Below are 22,122 nucleotides of genomic sequence, written 5' to 3'. Positions count from 1 at the left end.
TGCATTTAGACCCTACTTTCTGTTTTCACATGGCTCCGCCATAGAGATATGTTTTCTTAACTCGTTAGCCAATTGCCTGGGTAAGAGCTATGTGGTGAAGGTCTGATTAGCATGGCCTGTTGGTTCCGATTCCGCGCTATGCAGGTGCACGCGGCAGAGCTGGGAAGAATGGACATAAACAAACGCGCATAATACTCGGGATATGAGAGTTTGTATCTTTGGCAGTGATCTCATATAAATCAGTTGGAATAGTACCCGACTGAGATTGGCACTCTCGACAATTTCAAAAATATGAGTGGAAATGGTGGTGCCAACAATGGCATAATCATAGAAACAGGGGTCATAGGTGGTGATGGAAAAGTAACGTCAACTATAAGTCCTCCGATTGCGGTTCCCGCTGGTATCGAAGCAAGTGGTAATAGTGACAATAACTCTGTCGTAAAGGGAGAATTCTCAGATCCAAACTTGATCACACTCTGTATTCCACTAAGATATACATATCTTACAAGGCCATCAGAAACTACTGAGGCGGACTATGATGGTAGGAAAAAGATCATTGTATATGAGACCAAGTCGACTTCATTGTGGAGAGAAGCTGATGAGGATGACAAAAATAAGCAGTTTGTAAAATCAATGAGCGGCACTCAATTCATTGATTGTTTGCCATCTTTGAGAGCGGCTGTCAATCAAATTAACAATGAGAAAAATTCTTTAGTAACGGCTCGAATGGGAGAAGACAGACTCTTGGAAAATATCGTGACTGTGGTGTTGGATGGGCCGCGTGAAGAGGTAAATAAACAGAGAGCTAAATTAAATCGTGGTTACTTTCAAGTTGAAAGATGGGATATTGGTATCTCAAAACAATTGGTTTCAGATAGTTTGAATGAACAAGGAGATTTCAAGTCAGCGCTGTATTTAGGTTTGGAGGAAGTCGCTGAATATTGTGGCGTCTCTATATTCGTTACCAGTTTCACTGACAAAGCACTGTTTTCGGTCAATAGTACAGAAGAAAACAATTATTTAAAGCACCAGTACGACCGATTTGATGGTGATGATTATCATATCCTGATCTATGGAGACCAGGATGCAGCGCGGTTTGCAAATATAAGAATGCGAGTTATTCTGTCGAAGTTAGCAAATGGCAGTGATTTTATTGCTGATTTGGTTCCATTAGAGCTTAGTCTACAACCATTAGTGGCTGGACCCCAAGCTGTAAATCTTCATTCCATTCAGGAACAGGCAAGTGTGGACATCTTCACAATGGATTATCTTCCCGAGGTTCTCGGTTCTCTCAACCCACAGCTTTTTGATGGGGAGGCCATTGTTCGTGATGTGGATCAATTATATATAGTGGGCCCTAGCTCAGCTAATGTAGAATTGGCAAAGTTTTTGATTGAGCAAGTGAAAACTAGGACACAGATGGTGGTGAAAGACTGTGTAATGTCGCATGCCAAGCTTGATCTACTCATAAGCCGGTACCGCAACAAGATACGTGATATTATGAATCGTTTTGCCACATTTGTCCAGCTGCCTTACTTTTCTTCGAACAGATCCCTTGTGAGAGTCATGGGAACCACAGCCTCAAGTGTAGAAGCCTCAATACAGGAATTGATGAGAATGGCAGCAGACTTCTATGAAGCTAACTACTGGATTCATGGTGGTAAATCTGACGAAGAGGGTATACTTGTAAGACCGAATGGAGTGCTAAACCCCAAATCGATTGAAGCGTTACAAAAAATTGCTGCTTCTAACAATTGTATTGTTACCACTCAAAACAACACGGCATTTGAAATTATTGGCTACGGATCAGATACAAAAAGGGCGATCGCTATGCTGAAATCATTATCACTATGGGACGATGATATCAGCCGACAAAATGTTCAGATTTCATATCAGCTAGAGGTATCTTTAGACCTAAAGTCATTTATGGCAGGTAAGAAGTATGGAAAGATGCTAAGGATCATGTCCAACAGTAATGTATGGATTAAGTTTATTCCTTTCAATGAATACAACTTCTTTGTTGTACTCACAGCAGATGACTATTCCTCATCGGATTCTGGTATCCAATTACTAGAGGATGAATACCCTTCAGAAATATCTTTTCACATTCCTGATACTTATCACAAAGAAATTATAGGTGCCGGTGGATCAGGTATTCAAGCTATTATGAGAAAGCACAATGTGTTTATAAAATTCGGAAACTCACTGGAACTATATCCAAATGCGATCGCCCAACACAAGCTTAACAATGTAGTTATCCGATGTCCGTCAAAGAATGCCAAGAGCATGACTTTGGCTAGAGATGAATTACTAATTTCTGTGCGTGACAGGGTCGCAGAACATTATAATACGTTCGTTCATATGCCACGATCTCACAGACGAATAATATTAAACGAAAACTGTGGGATTATCCGTCAAATTGAAAGTAAAACCAATTCAATCATTCAGATACCTGATCATGATAACTATAGTGACATTGAGAACGACTTGATTGAAATAAGAGGGCTTGGGACCTCGTCAGAAGAAGCCAGCCAACTGCTTCGCACTGCATTACCCACTGATTATGAGTTCCGCGTCGCACATTCTAGCAAGTTTACTAGCCTTGTAAATGAGAAGCAGGGTGATTTTTATACCAAGATCGTTGTCCCATTTCGCATTGCCTTTCAATTCGAGGTAATGGTGTATAATCAAGTGAAGTCCAAGAAGGGAGATGAAACTGCTCCTCCATACCATAGGATTGTAATCAGTCACAGCCATGAGCATATTATGGGATTAGATGAAGCAATTCAAGAGCTAACGACTTTCTTGAGAGAAAGAGAACTTGATATTATTGATAGGAGTAGAGTCAAAGATGATCCAATTGAATATGGATCTGCTGCAACTCTAGGACATAAACGCGCAAATTCTGCTCTGAATGTCAACCACAATCGAATTCCTCAAAAGAATCTCCCGCATTCTCTTCCGACAGGACCAGCTGCTGTCTCTGGGGGCCACTCTATACCCACGGGGCCAACTACGCCTAGAAGACTTAGATATGAGAGTAAGCAATTACCACCCGGTGTTAGCTATGGAGACGCCTTCACTTCTTACGATGATCGGTCTGGTTACTATGATTCCCGATCCTCTGCCATGTATGAAACCGGGCTTGGTGTAGCACCGGTGGGGTCATATCGTGATCATCCTTTATCACGACAATTAGAAGCCGAGACTAATCGGCAGTTTCAATCTCGAGCCTATGATGGAGTTTCTGAAAGTGCTGGTAACTTCCCCTCTGGTTTCACGGACCGCTGGCAAGATGATGAAGTTTACGAACCTCGCCGTCGAGATAGATCTCCGCCTGCAGCCCCGAAATATAATGAGTCTACTATTCGTAAAAGAGGCTATGGAAGTTATTATTAGTCACTTTGTAAAATATATATGTTATTAATTGGGTTTTCTCCATGTAAAAGAGATTAAATAGGGCATTTTTCCTGGCCCCTGTTATCTAGAATCTACATAGTCGCGGACCGAAAGAGCATTCAGCCGTATTAAAAATCAGCCGCACCATTTGGGTTCGAATATACTTCCCCAACTTCATTACCATGCACGCTAAAACGCGACATACACAAATCTAGGAAAAATGGACGACGCTAATGGTGGAATAGGAGATGAGCTAGACGGAATTTCTCTTCGAGATATTTCTGCAGTTCGATATGTTCGCCATCATGAATGGCTGGAACTTGTTGTTGGTACAGCAATCCCCACCCATCAAATACAAATTCCCAAGATTTTCACTCCCATTGACGCAGATAATAGCTCACCATGGTCGTTTAATGACTCTGATTCCGTGAAAGCAAAGCTCGAAAGCATAGAAAATGAGATTAAGCAATTGGAGAGTGGTGCCAAAAGTGGCTGGGTTGAGAAGCCTGAAGAGGCAGCGAAATCCGATTTCTATCGCGCCGGAATTGCGAAGTTACGAGAAGATTTTGGCTCTGTCTCAAAGGACGCAGATTATTATGGTGATATAACCCTAAAAATAGAGACAAAGTTTGGAGCGCGCGTAATAGAAAAGAAACGTCTTCGTCGAGTTGGTGTAGAGGTTGGTGATGAAGTTATCGATGAAGATGAGGAGGATAAACCTGAAACAAAGAAGCCTGCTCTTGGCGAGGACAAGCCACAAACTGTCGAAAAGTCGGATAGTCAGCAAGCTAGTGAAATTAGCGATGTTTCTAATAAGAGCGAAGATTTTGATATAAAAGATAGCGGCGATTCCAACGGCACAGGGCCCAATATCAATAAGACCCTGCAAACAGGCACCAGCAGCACAGCTAATGAGTCGGAAAATGTTCAGACCAACGGAGATAGTATAGGTCAAGAGTCAACGCCGAATTCTACTACTGAAGTTAGCGATACAAATGATGAATCCAACTTCTCACAGTCTGTTAAAACAAGTGTTCCGCAAGAGTATGATCAGCAAAGCGAAGACCAGCCCGTGTCGGAAGTCCAATCAGATTTGCTTTCATTGGATCAGGGAGAGGAACTCCTTCTCGGTGATGACAACCTTGTGGACCTGGACGGAAACAATGATAATGTTGGTGAGGATATTTATATGGAGGGGACTAGCTTCGAGGACGCTGAGCTCGGCGACGTCCTTGGTAGCTTACCGGAGTCCTAATATGTAGTTATTTATACACCTTTTAATGAATTTGTTTTGTTTTTACTGGAATGATTTCGTCAAGGGCTCCGAGGCAAAATGACAATTGGGACAGGATAGAAATCATAATATTTGATCTATAATACATATACACAGAAAGTTGTGTAACTAAAATATATTTGAAACTTGGCGTACAGTATAACCGACAGCCAAAAGAGCTAATGCAATAGAGACACCAACTGCTGGTAAGGTGACAGCAGCGAGCATGAATCTTGGGGCAAAGATTTTCCATACCATAAGGTGGCGTCTGAAATACGTGGCCCAGATCATAGAAGATAACGCAACCACAGTATGATAAGCAATAAATGCCAGTGCCGATTTTAAAGCTCTAGTAAAAGCTGCTTCACCACTTTTGAAAGGACCCACTTTCCACAGGGGGACGATCGGGACAATCAGAGCGGTAATTATGAATGGTCCGAGTGAGTTCAAAAAGATAGCAATATGGGTCAAAGGGAAACTGATAGTCTTGGACGCTATAAACCCAACATCCCATTGTACCGAAGGAATGGTAGCTTGGTGCCCGGTTGAAAAAAAGTAAGCAGATCCTAATAGTCCAAACACTACTGGGCCAATAATAGACTCCTTAATTTGAAGAAGATGTAGAATTTCCATCAGTGTCATAGAGTGGTAAATAAGAACCGATAGTATAATTCCACCCATAGGCTTGTTAACAATCAAGGTAGCAGCAAAGAAGTTAAGCACAAAGAGAAATGCAAACGAGCCATAAATATTATAATAGCCCTTTAGAATAGGTCGTTTGCCTTCGAAATCCAATTGACAACATAGAGTTCCTTTTAACCAGCCGTAATTTCCAGCTACTAAGCTGGCACCGAGACCAATCCTAGCAATAAGAATTTTAACAGTATGCAAAAGCTCGTGGTCAATCGCCGCAGCAACCTTCCAGTTGAATGTCTCCGCACCATCAAGAAACCAAAAGAGGCCTGACAATGTCATAATCGTTTGCAAACCAATCGAGAGCCAGATTGGTGCAGCACCGTGATAGCTCTCAGATGTCTTATAGAATGAAACAATAATACGAGGAAGAGCCAAACTGACTATAACAAGGCCAACCAACGCATACGGTGAACTAATAGACGAACCATCTTGATAAAAAGTCGATTTACAGCCAATACCATGTTCCTCTCTACAGAGAACCGAAAAAGATGATATCTTTGTGAGAACAATGAATGCCACGCAGTGCCAAGTAGCGATCGTTCTACGGATCACATCATCGAGCCTTCTAGCATAAACAAACGCAACAAAACCAAATGTAGCTAACAAGTAGTTCAAAATGCTCGACTCCCAAACTGTAAACGAGTTTGAAGTGAACACAACGGCGTGAACTAGCGATAAGAAAATAGCAAGAATTGTCCAGACAGAAGGAACTGCCGATAGTTTGCTATTTTCCTTGGTTTCTTTAACCTTTTTTGTTCCGAGATCTGCTTCTTCTCCCTGTTCATCTTGGCCTTCTTGGGTGTTTGATCGAGGAGTAGGGGTCGGCGCTGGTGACGACGATGACACCGCATGCGAGGCTCTGCTAGTCCAAACAAGACCCAGCACAATTCCTAATGAAGTAGTAGCTAGAACGCTGTATACCAAATCTTGCGAGATTCGGTATACAAACCCGACGGCAGAAAAAGACAAAGCAGAGATAGTCACTCTTTTAGCAGTTTGTAACATATTCGACCCGTTGATATTAGAGGCAGCAATCACAACAGATAATAACGACGCAGTTATAATAAGAACTCCGCGAATAATATCGGGAAGATGAAACTTTATCCATTTCTCACGATAATGATCAATAACAGCAGTTTGATACGCTACTGCCGCGCTCAGACCGGCACCAATTGAGTCAGCAGACAACACATTGTGCCAGAGTTCCTGAATAGTCGACTCAGAAAATGCACTTGACGCGGACGTTGACTTCTCAGTATATCTATGAATCTGGCCGGCAGTAAGAGCCTCAGCTCTGGCCAATGCTTGGTAATTCTTACTATCGGGGCCAATGAATGCCTCCACTATTGGCGCACCCAGATTGTTAAATGGAATCGGTAGACCCATCAGTAATGAAAAAGTAGGCACAAAATCAATTTGAGCCACAGACCGGAAATTTTTACCACTGTCAGAAGTGTTATAAATATCTGATCCATATTTGCGGCCGAAAAACGGTTTTTTGCTATACATCCAAAGAGCTGCTTCAAGCTCAAGTAAGCTCTCTCCACCGTGGTCGCCCTTTAAATCCATGCCATGGTCCCCCATAACTACTAACAAAGTATCATCTGAGATAGAAGCAACCAGGTTTTCCAAAAACTGGTTCATTTGTTCAAGCTTATCCTTCATGCCATTATGGTTAGGTCCATATTTATGACCGGCATGGTCAACTCCTAGGAGATGGCCAACTGCAATGTCCCAATGACCATAGTTACCATTTATAATAGGAAATATGTGCTCAATAACCCCGTTATCGACCGAGTCTAGGTCCCAGACATTCAAAGAATCGTAAGGAAAGGAAATATTACCGAATTGATTGGGAAACAAAGCAGTCCAAGTGTCATCACCGACAAACGCAATTGTCTTGTTGTCATTGGTAGCCTGGGCAAGCCAGTTGTCTTCAGCAATATCAGTTCCGGCAAAGTTAGAACCTGCATCTATGAATGTTGGTAGAGAACCAGTAGTCAGGCCCTTTAAACGTTGCAAAGTGGTAGTTGGTGGATCAGCCATGAACTTGAGAAGCAACGAATTCTGTGGATTATTTATGAATTCATTGTAAAGAAAAGGCAGCTTGTTTTCAAAATGACTAGGAGAGGCTTTGTCAGATGGAATGGTAAAATCAAAACGAAGTGCATCGATAACTATTAGAATGGCCTTGTCAAATGATGGTTCAGTCCAGCATCCTTTGCTCGGTTGGCTCACGATATTATCTTGGGTTTCTGGTAAAACGGAGCATTCAGAGTGATCTTCAAACACTGGTCTTGACAATAAGAAACCATTTTTAAACAGAAGGAGGCCAGCAACTTGTAATACAATAACCCAAATAGTAATACCGAAAGCCCCAATCCAAGCACCATTGACCTTCCTCAAAGCTTCCGCTTTCTGGACTCTCCTATCAGCCGCTTGTTGCTTCCGTTTAGCTTCTCTAGCCAGTACATTTGGTGAGATATTATTGCCGTTTGAAGTGGGCGGTACACTGTTTGGCAGAACAGACTCAGACGACATATTTAGCCCGAGGTATTTCCCCCACAATAAAGTTAATCAACTATTTGAACCAATTATCGACAGCAAACTATGATACAACACCACAAGTTATATTGGTGAAACTTTGCCAAACGTGAAAAGAAATCAGAAGTTCTCAATTGTTCTTGAGCTGTCACAATGGCGATATGTACAAGACCCCAGGTCAAGACTTGGAGTTCTATGGTTTAGAGTTTGACAGGATCTTTCAATCGACGACGTATTTGATCCAACACACAATTGAGTTAATGAGTCGACTCCAAGGGTTCAACTACTAGCTATAACACTTCAGATTTTTGCTCAATGGCCGAAGAGAAAAAAAATCTGTCTCACAAAAATTTCACTCTCCGAGTAACCCGCATATCACGTTCTCCATACATAAACTGCCATGCGAACTCGACACTTCCCCAAGCACATGTCCACTCATAGGCCCCGACCGATCTTGTCACCGACCAAAGATTTTCCGGTCAGCCGCATATGCCGCATGCAGGGGGCTTAGGCGATGAGATCAAATAACGGTAGTGGTTGCCTTCAAGGGCTGGGTCCAACAGAGCCCAAGAAACAGCTAGGTCTGTGGTTTGGCAGCTGCTGCAAAAGCGGACGGATATTTAAAAGTATGTAGCAATGCAATTGATTCATGATTGTAGTGATATACATTAGATAGCAGACGGAGCAGAGGGGACTCCAGTGGAGACTGTAAGATGCGAGCTTGCCGTTTTAGCAGTATTTCGTAATCGAGACCGCCGTGGCAAGGCCGTTGAGCCGTCTGATGACACAGTCGTGTTCTTCTTACGACCGAGTCCCGACGCGGCAGCTGCCGGTGTTGATGTGGATAATGTTTGGTTCTGTACTCTTCGGCGTGCACGTTCATTTTCTTTCAGCCAGTATCGTTCGCGATACAGGTCCCACGTCTCAATAGTATCTGTTGTAAAGACCCGCGAAGACAATATTAGTTTTATTAGACCGCCCTTCTTCGCAGTGTAAACTGGATCCCATAACAAGCGAATAACAGACTCTGTCCAGGTAGGTTTGACTACTACGAGCTTTATGTTGAACGCTCGAATACCTTTATTGGCATTGTGGACAAACTTTGGTGCTAGGACAAAGGCCTGGTTATAAAGTCCAGTCAAATAAAACAGGCCAACTGAAATAATACTAACAAGAAACATAAGTCGGTCAAAAAAGCTAACAGCTCGGTATATCGATGGCTCAACAAACACAGAATATGTAAAATACACAGCTGCTGTCATTAAAAATGAAAAGAAAATGACATTCTTTCTCCGTGTTCTTCGTAGGGCTATGTATTGATCTCGGAAAGATTCTTCCATTATCAATAGGTTGCGGAATATTTGAGTGGGATTGTTTGGTGGAATGGGTTCAGCCGATATACTGGAGATCGATGATGAGTTGCGGGAATGCGATTTAGATCCTGATTTAGTGGTACTGCTTTTCCGTCGCCTACGTGCTACTGTTTCAGTAGCACCTGTGCTTGACGCTCCTGTACCAGAACTAACAGGCGCCGTTGGAAGGGCTGCACCAGTGTCTATGCCTGGATTATCATTGTCAACAGCTGGTACAATGGGTTTTGGTGATGGAGTCAGCGATGGGGTAGGTGTAGGTGATGGTGTCGGTAGAGCTGTGTTAGGTGCGCTACTGGATGGGGTGCTATTATTAGACTCGATGGCACTCTTTATATAGTTGGCGGTAGTGTAAGTCGACTCAGAAACAGGACCACTAGATTGAATGGGGCTTGAAATATCCTGATCCACAGGTGTGTCGTCAGAAGTGAGGTTGGTAGGACTCCTGTAAATCCCGGCAGAATCCGTGCTTGCTACATTTCGACCCTGGTTGTGACTTGTGATATGACTTGCCCTCTGAGTATCAATGTCCCGGTTTGAGTTTGAATTAAGGTTCAAGTAGGACTCTTGGTTATCCAGAGCTGGTAGAGAGCTGTTATTATTGTATCCTTCGATAACGTCATCTCCGAACTGCTCAGTACCAGTAAAGCGGGGTGACGTGATCTCGCCTATTTCTATCGAGCTCTGCTCCTCGTATACACGCTCGTCTTCGGATCCTCCACTAGGTTGTGTCGGTCTAGTCTCAGCAGACTCGTCTAAATCAGAGATGCCGATATTGTTCATAACTGTGGCAATGTCGGAGTTGGGTTAGAGTGGAGGTATGGACTTTTGGAGAGTCTATATCGTATCAACACTTTCTAAGAGCTGTGTAGATTAGAAATATTCAAACCTATAATTAAATTTTTTTGGTCGTTCCTGTTTTTTATGGGTCTTCTTCGTCTTTTTCTCAAATTCCTAGCGCCTAGCTTGCTGGCTTGATCCGGTTTTCTCTAATGTCTTCGGCACAATCTATAGGTTTGGTACCGAAAGTGTATTCCTAACAAGCATCTGGAACAGTCTTGATAGCTTTGCTTTATTGTAACAAAGTATTTTTTGTGGTGAGTCCTATTTCTAGCTGTGTTCAGCTCAAAGCTTAAATCTGATCAATTGATTATTAGTTTAGCTTTTCCTCCTCACTTTTCTACTACCAGCTTATAGTAACACTGTTCATAGCTAATTGTTTCTGCATGGCATGGCTTAATATTCTTCCCAATGATTTCTATTAAAGCCTGTTAAAAGGATTCAATTTGGTAACACTCCCTAGCAACGGATTCATATCATATGATATGTTGGTACCGTATCGCACATGAATATGCAGATTCATGGCCAATACTAGAAGTAGCTGGTGACTATCAGTTAGTTAATGACAGTAACCGTCCCAATATATAAATCAGCAGCAGGAGACGGCCATTTCGATCTCCTTTTATCACTCACACGACCAACAACGACCCAGTGAACTGCATTTTTGTTCGTAAATTTGATTCGTTAACAGCAGTTACAGAACCTGAACTTGCAAAACTCAATATAGAAATAGTGATTGCTAGCGACTAGAGACCAGTTGGCCTGCTTAACTCACAATTTCACGGAAACTGAAAGGGCCAAGCACAGAAGTGAGCTGTAGACCGCCCAGGTTCTCTGAACTATTAACTTTTGACTGACAGACGGAGTATCCATTAATCGTCACTGCCTTTTTAAGGATTATAGAAGTTTTTTATTATGAGGTAAGTGAATTTTGAAATGGGTCTTGGATCATTTAGCATCACAGTGCTTTATAAGCGTTGGGGGCCAAGTTTGCCATTGATTGTCCTGTTGTAGTCACATATTCTAGGTTCAGAGCTGTAATGTTCTAACTGAACCTGTGGCTGCTGTTTTGCTTGGGGCAAATCTGTGAGAGTGATTTCTGGAATTTATTTATTATTGACCAAAGACTAACTTTGCTGATAGTTCTCCAAAGAGGCGCATTGAGACAGATGTCATGAAATTGTAAGTATTGTAGACAGAAAGTTTATGTTGTTATAAACATGGTTATTTGTGGGTGGCATCCTCTCTCACACTTCTTCTACCTGTCAGCCATCTTTTCTTTCTCCCAGGCACTCTCTACTGCCGCCCCCGCCTTTGTAATCATTCGAGTGCGAGTCATGTTCAAGCACAAAGTTGTGATCATCGCAATCGGAGGGGTGGGAAAAGCGGAAGATCCAGATAGCCAGATCTGTCTATCCAGAACTAACTTAATAGGTTGATGAGTGACTATGAAGTGACACTCGTCAATGATAACATGCAAGAATTCTTTGTTAAGTTTAAGGGTCCGTCTGAGACACCGTTTGACGGAGGCGCATGGAAGATTCATGTCGAGCTACCAGACCAGTACCCGTACAAGAGCCCATCAATTGGATTTGTGAACAAAATCTTCCATCCGAATATCGACGAGCTTAGTGGTTCAGTGTGTTTAGATGTAATCAACCAGACATGGAGCCCTATGTTTGACATGGTCAACATTTTTGAAGTTTTCCTGCCGCAGTTGCTGCGATATCCCAACCCGACAGATCCTCTTAATGGTGAAGCCTCGGCATTACTCCTTCGTGAGCCCAAGGCCTATGAGAAGCGTGTCCAGGAGTATGTTAAGTTGTATGCATCGGGCGAGGCGCTCAACAACACTGATGACAATTCTGATAGCGACATGGAAATGAGCTCAGTGGGCTCGTTTGACTCGGACGACGATGAAGCTGCTGGCCAAATGGAAGTTTGACCTGTTGTTTCTCCATTATTTATAAGGATATCTCTTCTCCTCTTCTATTTATATAAATACAGTAATATACATACAATTAGGCTGGACCGACGACTGGGGTTTGACCCTGGGATCATTTGTGCCCCTTTGCGAGCAATAACTCAAGTCATGAATTCTGGTTCTTTAGCGGTATTTATACTTTAGATGGCCTGGTGAGAGAAGGATAGCGGTTCTCACCTGAACCATAAAAAAAATAAAATGAAAACATCTTAAATGTAAAGAAAAAACCGTCACCAATGACGTACCACAATGAGAAATTCGTCGAAAGTGGATAGTACTTTGCGGAAGTCTTGGCGGGGGAAGTTTTCCACCAGAAGTACACTTTCCATAGGGGTATGTCCATTGAAATACTTGACAACACGATTGAACAAGGCCACCACTTCAGCAGGCTTGCTTTCTGTTATTTTGTTGATCCACTTCTTCTGAAGAAGTGTTGCCGTTGTAGGGTCTAGTAGGATGGTATCCTGCTTCCAGTCTTCAGCAGCAGCAGACATATCACTGACGTCGGATCGACTTGAAGAGGATGAAAATTTCCCCCCGGCCGTGCTGCCTGCAGCATCAGTAGTGGTATTTAATTCGTTGAGGTGGTTAGATGAAGCCGATGGAGTAGTAGTACTGGTGATTTTGATTCCACCTACCTCTGAAATTAAAGTAGTGGTGGTGGCATGTGCTGTGTTTGAAGTAGTAGCCTTGTTATCAGTGGTGTTATTGGTGGATGGTATGTTGTCGGGATCCCTTTTAGACGTGTTATCTGTACTTGTATCTGTATTCTTGAGGTCACCTCCATTTTCATCTTGCACATTATTTGTCGACTCAGCTTCTCGTATACTTTCACGTAGCTGCTCTTCGTTCTGAATATCTCTGTTAACAGCCATCTTTATTTTCTTTGTAACTCTAAGCCAAACAAATGTTCGTAACTGCATCACAAACCCGTACTTGAATAGCCAACCCAAAGCATTCAGGTAAACATCCCTGTGATCTCGAGAGGGAATATGAAATGCATATGAACGCGGTTTTCCTGTTGAAAGCATTGACAACATCCGTGGTAGAGATGGTAGAGCCGGAAATTCTTCTTTAAATAGTGGAATATACTTGTAAATTTGACCGATGGATGCCAATGGCGATACTGCGTAGATATTCCTATGATGCAAAGGAGCAATTGGTCTTGCCTTTCGCCAGTATATCAAGCTCCTCATAAGCTCAATAACATGACCCACTTCCACTCCACTCGTATTAGCAAGTGTTTGTAATGTCACAGTTGGGTTGATGTCGCGAATGAAGTTTGCTAAGGGTGAGTAAGGGTCTACCCCGATATCTTTTATAATGCGGTCTGGTGAGTCTAGCAATAAGATGGTACAATACACGTTAAACTGACTTGAGCCAGACCCTACTGCCACTCCTTCATTTATAATATTATCAAAGTCAGAGATTGATGTAAGATATGATCGGCTTAAATATGGCTCAGTAATAGCCGGAAGCCTTGTGAATTCATATTCAATAGGGATTTGAAAGGATCGCAACTTGTTGTTGATGCGCAGATTAGCAATATCACTGATATCAATAGCGTTGAATAATTGTGCAATTGCTAAAGCTAGCGACGATTTTTCAATCATCTCATCACATAATTCATAAGGTGAAAGTCGTTTTTTTTTGGTTTCTCCATTGTTATTGCCGTCATCGACATTCCCATCCACTGTCGATAGAGCCTTATCACGGATTTTAAGCATAGTATTTACTTCATTCCAAACGTAGTTGGACTTTGCCTGTTCGGTCCTCAGCGTCTTGACGAAATTGGCCAGAACAAAATAGTACATTTGGTCAACACGAAACTTATACTCTGTCACGGGAGGAGTCATAACAAATGTGACTTGAAACATTCTCATTGGGGATTGAGGATCTGAGAATTCTGGTAATGAGGATATACTTGCACTTAGGTTATCGGCCTTTCGGTTGGGATGAGATCCTCCGGGTCTGATTTCTCCCTGCTCCTGAGCTACTTTAGTACCGTCATCGCCATCACCATCACCATCACTATCGCTAACATCGCTGCCGACATCGCTTACATCACTGATATCACTAGCATCACTTTCATTTTCATCGCTGAGAACATTAGTTTCATTGGGGCCAGTAGACTCAATGTTACCGTGCTCGTCGCCACTCAGATTGAGCCTACGGTCGCCATCAGCCCCTAGCCTTGCTCTTCTGGCACCTGTCTTCCGTTTTCTTGCTTTCAGTCCATTGATACCACCATTTTCCATTAAAGTAGACGGGACCGAACGAGGAGCCTTGCTGAACTTTTTCTTCCTCCATTGTCCATCCGCTTGTACATGTATCGGTAATCCCAAGAACACAGTATCATCAACACACATTTCAAATCGCATATTGCACATTGCACGCTGAGGACAGAGCAGTTCACCAAGGAAATCTGTATCAAAACCAACGACTTTCGTAATATCTAAATCTTCAGCATCTTGTATATTGCCCTCACCTGAACCGCTTTTGCTGTTAACGGTAACTGTGTTGTTCTTAGTTGTGTTTCCATTAGTGTGAGGCGCGGTACCATTGGCCCTTGCACTTGTATCCCTGCCATTTCCAGTGGAACTCAGACCGAGACCACGTTTGTGGGCTTTTTTCTTTTGGAGCCCTTTCAAACTGCCAACCGCAGTACCAACACTGCTGCTGCTTCTTCTTCTCTGGCTCACGGAAAGATTGCGATGATGTCGTCTAATTGTACTGCCTCGGGGTCTCTCAAGCCGTTCTAACAGCGAACCGGGCATTCCTCGATACTGAGGCTCGGGCGTTGTGCCATTGACCGAACGGCCGTTACTGTCACCACTGCCACCATCACTCTCCTGAATTACTTCCTCATTTGCTAAGCTATCAGACCCATCGTTGCTATCATCAGAAGAGTACGACCATTCAGAATCGCTTTCAGAATCAGATAACAGCTCTGTCTCACGATCTTTCAGTAGCGAAGTATCGATGGTGGTTGGTACAGGAGGATAGTTGAAGACAAACTGGGGCCCGCTATGAGTTGACACAGTCAAGAGTACTGCTGACAAGCACGGGTTGGGTAGGTTGAGATAGCTCATCTATACCATATGTCGTAACTTTTAAGAAAACTACCAAGACCAAGGTCAATCACGACTAGTAAAGTTGTTCACCACACAACTTAGAAGTTAGAGAGGGCGATATGGTGATGTGCATCATGCATAATACATATCTAAAGAGATTTACGCCCGATGTCAAAAGCGCTAGTAGCATCAACTCAATTGTAGCTAAAGAAAAGAACCAAGAGTGTCTCGGGGCAAGATGCCCTTGCACAGTGGTAATTGTGAATCGTCTTAGAAAGCAAAAATAAAAATATAAATATACTACCTATGACTCGGCCTAAAGCGAGTAGCGGTTATCTACCGACGTTAATTTTACATTTGGCATACTTCTGAAGAGCCTTGAGAAAAACAACATATGAAACTTCGTCGTTATCAGGGAGATAAAAGATCTCAGAAAGGCGAATTTGCCATGGAGGGAAGCCTTGAAGGTCAATGTCGGGGCTGAATAAGATCACCAGGTCAGGCTCCTCTAGAATATCACGGAGATGCCGATCAATTAGAGATAAAGACAGGTCTCGCGACGACAGCTTATGCTCCATAGCCATATCAGCCAAGGTTTTCGACAACTCTACAATAGAAGTACGACCATCTGTGAGGGAAATGAGATTTATAACCAGGTCAAACTTTTCATCTGTAGCGTCGTCACCATTGTCACCAGGTCGAATAGAGCTCTGAGAATGCAAATGTGGTATGACAAGTCTAAATTTAGGCGTATTTGAAATACCAAAATAATTTTCCAGTTTTCTAGTGATGGCTCTATTGACATCTTGTATAGGCATGGACTTTAGTATGCCTCTCTTTTCATACACTGTGAGCACTGAGATGCCAGCACCAACACACCAAGCAGCCAGCTCTCCAACCTCATGAAGCAAGCCGTCAATACCACCACCTTCCTCGCTTTCGTTTTTTAGGTTTAGAACAGTTGCAACATGACCAGGGATTTTCTCCAGGGACACAACATCACTGCGGATCAACTGTGGTGTACGATTATGATAAACAGCGACACTGCTGATACGAAGTCGTAGTCGATGATAGTAGTATAGAACCCATTGGTAGCCAGAAAAACAGAAATAAAATATTTGTAAGATGAATCTGAATACCAGATAAGTTAAATGCGAAGAGAGAGGAGCATCAGGCTCGAGTCGTGAGTCTTTGGTGGCGCCTGATGACACCATGGCCCTAGCAATAGCATTAGAAACTCTTCTAGGCTGGCCCCGGCTACGGTAGGTCTCAGGGGTCTGACGCACTGCTGAAGCAAATGCACCAATATCACCACTATCAGACATGTTGAGAGACTCAGATGTGAAGTGATGATAATAGTGGATTTCAGATTAACCCGACTGAAATATCCTTGATCTGTCTCTATCTGCTACACCGTGCATGTCACACATCTCATCTGTGTGGATTACAGCCGTACGCCCAAAGTCCCAACCGCGCGGGGGACCGCGTTCAACTCTGGAAATACGGGGAAGTAGCTATCGGCGGTCCTCAAGCGTTCGGAATCTTTGTGGTAAAGTGGACATGAACTTAACCTACTATATAAAATAACATGACATATTCTCACTGTTACAAAGCTGGTACTTAACAATAAGTCTTGTATGAATAAGCCATCATTCTCCTCTAATATATCTTTGTCAGAAACAGATGACGTCAAATACAATCCGCGAGCCCTCTCAAAAGTGTTAAACCACCCTTAAAACGACGTTCATCATCCACCGTTGGAATGCTGTTTCCGAAAATTTGCAAAATGACAGCTTATAACTCTATAATCTACTGGTAATGCAATGTGGGACCATGGCTGTCACTTTTCTCTATTCTTCAATAACTCTACTATTGATTCTCTACTGTCCAGGAGACGAATCTCGTAGTACTACTTATGGTCCTAGAGATGCAATGAGTTTATGAGGCAGCAGATATGGGTCACTGATCCCGTGTACACTGCTGCTTGCAGTAGATCTTAAATTATGCCAGTTCAATTTAAGAGCTCAAAGTTACCCCAGTGTTAGTTTCGGCCATAGGGTGTACAAGGGTTGTTACTACAGGTTCATGTCGTTGTTGATTTCTGACAGCTCCTGAAAACATTGAAAAGGCAATATTGCCAAAATTTTTTTTTAGGTCAGCCATTTGGGGATCTGACGATGACAAGATTCTAGCTCTTGCAATATACTCCAGGGTACCACCATTCTCGGCACTCAATAGTAAGGGCACTCAATAATAAGGGCAGTTGTATATTTTTATACGACCGGACTTTTATATATATATATTTGTCTGCCGAACATGAATATGGCATATTAGGTCGGCTTGGTGTAGCGCTTTTGTTCATCTCCTAGGTACCTTCTTATTCAAGGTTGAACAAATCACAACCTTCTATGTTCATCGGGAATATTGCTTTTCATATCTCACATATTTCTGGTATATCCAGGCTGGAGTGGAGCGGTTGGTAATGTCGCCTGAAGCCAATGCCAGAAGCATGTGACAATTGTAGCAATGACCCTTATAAATATTTCAATACATGAACTAGCCAATAAACCAAAGTCACACTTTTTACATCCAGAAGTCATAACGTTACAGATTCAATGAAAGTAAATAGTGCATTTGCAGCATTGATTAAAGGCCAGCCCGTAATAGGCATACTTCTATACATCTTGATTCCTGGTGCTTATGGTTTCAATAGTTGTATCCTGTAGTCGATGAATGGGATCAAGGCATAGATATGGCTGGTATGGAGGGTCCTTTGAGACGAACAACAATTGGTGTGGAAAGAGAGATACAATATACGAGGTGATAGCTAACCATAGTTCTAATAGATTGGCAGCCACTGGTGGGAGGAACTCCAAGGCTGTATCTTGAACTATGCAAACATTAACGATACGTCATTATGATAAACGTTCGTGGCCCTGCACATGTATGGTACTTAGGCTAAATCCCGACCATTGAAAACACTAACTAGTGCTAGTCTGAAAGCAGAATCATCGCGTCTGTAGAACAGACGTGCTCACCTAGACTGAGGTTACATCGCAGTAGACCAGTAACAAATGCTTCGCAGAATATGATATGGCAGTATTCCCAGAACCTCCATTCCTTTCCTCACCGGACATCATTCGAAGTCGTAATGGGTGTAGAGTGGTTACGAAAAAATTGGTCCCACCCGCCTAGCCTACCCTCCGACTCGCCGGAGTCGTTCTACCCTTGATATTCGCAGCCTCTGTTCAATCCAGCTGGTAAATAAGACATCGTTATCTTCACTAATCTGTAATTACCAGATTGATGTTCAAATATTAACCCCGAAGATATCGCTGAGCTACCAACCGCAGAGGGTTCAGGCACATTCCTACCGAACTAAAGGGGCACCACTTCTCGGAATTAGGTGATACTTAATTTGCCCACTCAACTCGATCAGAACTTCTGTAGATCCACGCCTTGAAAAGTAGGTAAGAAATACTCTTGATGGAACACTTCTTAATGGCGGCATGTAATTTGAAATACCAATAGTCTTTGATACGTTCGTTGAATTAAAAGTCAAAATAAAAGACAATAGCATTTCTAGTACAATCTCCCTCTGACTGTAGATAGTTTGAAAATATGGTTTCTTCCAACCGATATATCCCAATGATCACTCTTATCAAGAAATCAAGTGCCGCTCTCACTTTATCTAAAATACGAGTTGTCTGAGTATCAAGCTTTATTCCAATATAGTATATTATATACAAAATTGTAGCCGACCCATGATGAGAACAAAACAACTGTCAGATAATCCTACGAGTGTCGAGCTCTGCCCGATATCGTTTGCCGGAGGCAATCAGAGGTGGTTATTTGGGGCACTACATACTTATGTATTTATAGCTATGGTGGTGTTTGCTCACGGCCCGAGACCCTAAGCTTATTCAGATTCAAGCGTAATCTTAGCAATATCGCAAAATCGCTCTAACTTACTCAAACTCATGAGAATCTCCGACTTCTTGGCTTGGTGGAGGTCCAGGGTATCAACTCCAATATCAAGGAGTTTCAGGTAAGCTTCATTCACTACCAGCAGTTGCTTCAACAGGGCACGTCGGTGTATTCTAGCTTGCTCAACAGTAACCTTTAAACAAGTGAAGGTCAGCTTGTCATCGCAGGCACCACTGTAAGCATAGCTAAGGTTCAAGGTATCCATAAAAGCTTCGAACTTCAAGTACTCTTTGGAACCATAGGAATAGTTAGTAAGTCTGGAAGGCAGGTTAGCAAGTCTGTTCAACAGACGTTGAGAGGGAGCAGCGGTGGTAGTGATGGAAGTGGGGTGAGAGGTAGTGCGAGGTGATGGCTTCGATGGTCTGGGAATAGAAGGGGCCTTGCGGGGGTTCATGTAGGTATTGGAGAGGGTTGAGGTTGTAGAGCGAGATGAATGGTGGCTGGCGTGGTGATGGGAGCAAGTGCTGGAGTGAGAGCTGGAGCGAGAGCTGGGAACTGAGTTAGAAGAAGTGCTGGTGGTCGAAGAGATAGGAGCTGCCATTGGGATAGAGGGGCAAGAGGTAGAGCGGGTATTTCGAGATGAGAAAGGAGCGAGTGGAATGCGTTGAGAAGGAAGGGATGAGGAAGAAACAGAACGGGTGCGAGCTGCTGGTAATGGGGTAGAGGTGGCGAGTGGGGTGAATTGGTAGGTAGTAAAAGAACGTGAGCGAGAAGAAGAGGGATGAGAGGTGGAGCGAGATGAGGAAGCAGTGGATTTGGACTGGGAGGTGGAATGCGAAGACAACGAGGAGGAGTGAGTATCAAAGCGCGAGGAGGAAGAGCTGCAGGATGAGGTGGTTGAATGGGTAGTAGAACGTCTAGAATAGGAGGGAATGGATCCAGAGGTAGAGGAAGCAGTTGAATGATGGAAAAGGCGAGCTAGAGTGGCTGTGCTACCAGAGGTAGAAGCACTGCGGGAAGTGGTGGAGGAAGAACGAGAACTGTGGCGGGAACTAGTAGAAGATTCGGTGCGGGAGACATTCGTAACGGTTCTGAGAGGGGACTGGATGGATGGAGAAAAGGTACGTTTGAGCGTGGTTGGGCGAGGTCGGGATTTGTAGGGTATGCGAGGGATAATTCTAAGAGCGTTTGCAGAAGTAGCGGCGGTGGCACTAGGACGATACATTTTTGCTTAGCAATAGGGAGAAAGAAGAAGAAAACAGAAGCAACAGCGGCCGAACGCGCGCTTATATAGACAGAAGCATTTCTTTTTCTACTTGTTTGGTTTTGTGTTTGGGTCATGTGAGTCAAAATTTTGTTTTTCCAGGTGCATTTGTTCTGGCCAGGAATCTAAGTCGGTCAATGTGGCCATTAATAGATACAAAATCACGCCGCACCCTCTGACCATGGCTCACGGTACCTAATGATTTGTTTTTTAATAAACCCCTGAGCTACACATTGTCGGTGACTTATAGAATCCTTAGCTCATGGCAAGGATATCTCAGATTATGCATGATATCAATCGCCTTGGAATTAAGCTTCATGGCGATCAAGTAGTGATGTGAAATCTGCACCCTATATATGCTATCTAGGTGCGTGCTTATCTTATCAACGTGCATGCATACGAATCCTGCTAGAAGTCAAAACTCATTGCTGACCTGTCACATTCTAAATGGATCGAATCCCTACTGAATATATTTTTGTAATTTGGCCAGTTATTCAGTTTTTATACCCTGACGCCATACTCTTTTAAACGGGCCTGTGTCACATCGACTTTGTAGTAACAGGATATATAATCATTCCAAAGAACAGTTCGGGGGGGGGGGGGGGGGGGGGGGGGGGGGGGGGGGGTGGGCCCTATGCTGTAAATAATCTCCCTCTATTTCACTCGCATTTCCTTAAGGGTCCAATGTCGGCATGTATTTGCATTAGTAGAAGATATTTGTCCATATTCGTTTTAAAATTTCACAAGCATTGTAGTTAATAACATTCTGGGATTGTGATTTTCAGTCCAATTTGGCGAATACACTTTAATGGAGTCAGATATTTACAGGTGTCTAACAGCAGTTGAATGATACCGCGAATTTGAGCTAGCCACTGGGCATACCAGGATAAAATCGTTCAAGTAATTGCGTTTCTTAAATAAGCAGGGAGGCACAACTAGGCCGACCCGGATTGGGACTTAGTTAGCTGTATGAAGCAGTACGGAATTTTAAGAGGACACAGCGGCTAAAATGTAGCACCGCCAAAACATAACTGTAGCGAACAGGTATATCAACTTCCGACGAGCGAGAGTCATCACCATCGCGCATAGCTTACTGGCCACCGCGGTGGACTTACCTCCTGATTAAACTCTAGGCGTGGTCTCTCTAGATGCCTAAGATAAAAAAATTATACACATTAAACGTGTAAGATTGTGATAAAAGTTAGCGAGTACCGGGGTTCCATGTTTTAGACCGCACCGGCTTACCATGTCTTCAAGCGCATTGCAGGCGACTATGCATCAGGTTAAGGGCAGCTGTTAGGCATTTTATGCTTAAATACCAGATTAAGCACCTCTTCCCGCAGGTGTTGCATTGCATTGCATCAGGTTACGGGTAGTTTCTGGGAATCTTATGGATTTTGAATAAGAATACCCCTTTCAGACCCTCCCTGCATCCTCCACGCATCAACTCGCATTGCATTGCAGTAGGTTAGGGGTAGTTTTGGGGAAGTTTATGGGCACAGAGTGTCGATACCGCATTAAGTGCGTTGCTTCTGCAGCGATAACAACAAATGGCGAATTCATTATGGGGGCTGTGTACAAACACGGCGGGTTACGCTAGAGCCCAAAAATTATAAATATGCATCTTCTCCCCCGAACTCTCTTCCTCTTCACTATCATTTTTTTTACAAACCAATTGTCTCTCGAACCAAATTTACTTCTTCGTCGATCAACAATGACTTTTATTGTGTCTACTCTTTTAGCTCATGCTA

At 43.1% G+C, this 22,122-nt stretch overlaps 7 protein-coding genes across 7 annotated transcripts; 3 read left to right on the top strand and 4 right to left on the bottom strand.

The window, feature by feature from the left end:
- Positions 1 to 291: 291 nt before the first annotated feature.
- Positions 292 to 3,399, top strand: AWJ20_3994 (uncharacterized protein; the record flags this gene model as incomplete). The annotated part of the gene is made up of 1 exon (XM_018881038.1): positions 292 to 3,399. The coding sequence occupies one exon, from the start codon at positions 292 to 294 to the stop codon at positions 3,397 to 3,399; it is 3,108 nt and encodes a 1,035-aa protein (XP_018733669.1).
- A 220-nt stretch (positions 3,400 to 3,619) lies between these two features.
- On the top strand, positions 3,620 to 4,654 carry AWJ20_3993 (uncharacterized protein; the record flags this gene model as incomplete). The annotated part of the gene is made up of 1 exon (XM_018881037.1): positions 3,620 to 4,654. One exon carries the CDS (start codon positions 3,620 to 3,622, stop codon positions 4,652 to 4,654), a length of 1,035 nt encoding a protein of 344 aa, XP_018733668.1.
- Positions 4,655 to 4,801: 147 nt separating this feature from the next.
- On the bottom strand, positions 4,802 to 7,909 carry GPI13 (Gpi13p; the record flags this gene model as incomplete). The annotated part of the gene is made up of 1 exon (XM_018881036.1): positions 4,802 to 7,909. The coding sequence occupies one exon, from the start codon at positions 7,907 to 7,909 to the stop codon at positions 4,802 to 4,804; it is 3,108 nt and encodes a 1,035-aa protein (XP_018733667.1).
- A 671-nt stretch (positions 7,910 to 8,580) lies between these two features.
- Positions 8,581 to 10,065, bottom strand: SPO7 (Nem1-Spo7 phosphatase regulatory subunit SPO7; the record flags this gene model as incomplete). The annotated part of the gene is made up of 1 exon (XM_018881035.1): positions 8,581 to 10,065. The coding sequence occupies one exon, from the start codon at positions 10,063 to 10,065 to the stop codon at positions 8,581 to 8,583; it is 1,485 nt and encodes a 494-aa protein (XP_018733666.1).
- Positions 10,066 to 11,560: 1,495 nt separating this feature from the next.
- UBC8 (E2 ubiquitin-conjugating protein UBC8) lies at positions 11,561 to 12,067 on the top strand (the record flags this gene model as incomplete). Its single annotated transcript, XM_018881034.1, has 1 exon — positions 11,561 to 12,067. The coding sequence occupies one exon, from the start codon at positions 11,561 to 11,563 to the stop codon at positions 12,065 to 12,067; it is 507 nt and encodes a 168-aa protein (XP_018733665.1).
- A 269-nt stretch (positions 12,068 to 12,336) lies between these two features.
- On the bottom strand, positions 12,337 to 15,198 carry NPR3 (Npr3p; the record flags this gene model as incomplete). The annotated part of the gene is made up of 1 exon (XM_018881032.1): positions 12,337 to 15,198. One exon carries the CDS (start codon positions 15,196 to 15,198, stop codon positions 12,337 to 12,339), a length of 2,862 nt encoding a protein of 953 aa, XP_018733664.1.
- A 314-nt stretch (positions 15,199 to 15,512) lies between these two features.
- On the bottom strand, positions 15,513 to 16,505 carry NUS1 (Nus1p; the record flags this gene model as incomplete). The annotated part of the gene is made up of 1 exon (XM_018881031.1): positions 15,513 to 16,505. The coding sequence occupies one exon, from the start codon at positions 16,503 to 16,505 to the stop codon at positions 15,513 to 15,515; it is 993 nt and encodes a 330-aa protein (XP_018733663.1).
- Positions 16,506 to 22,122: the final 5,617 nt, after the last annotated feature.

This window comes from Sugiyamaella lignohabitans, chromosome C, assembly GCF_001640025.1.
Source record: "Sugiyamaella lignohabitans strain CBS 10342 chromosome C, complete sequence".
In the NCBI taxonomy this organism is placed as follows: domain Eukaryota; kingdom Fungi; phylum Ascomycota; class Dipodascomycetes; order Dipodascales; family Trichomonascaceae; genus Sugiyamaella; species Sugiyamaella lignohabitans.
Note: the sequence above shows the minus strand (reverse complement) of the source record. Positions and strands in the feature narration are given on the sequence as shown.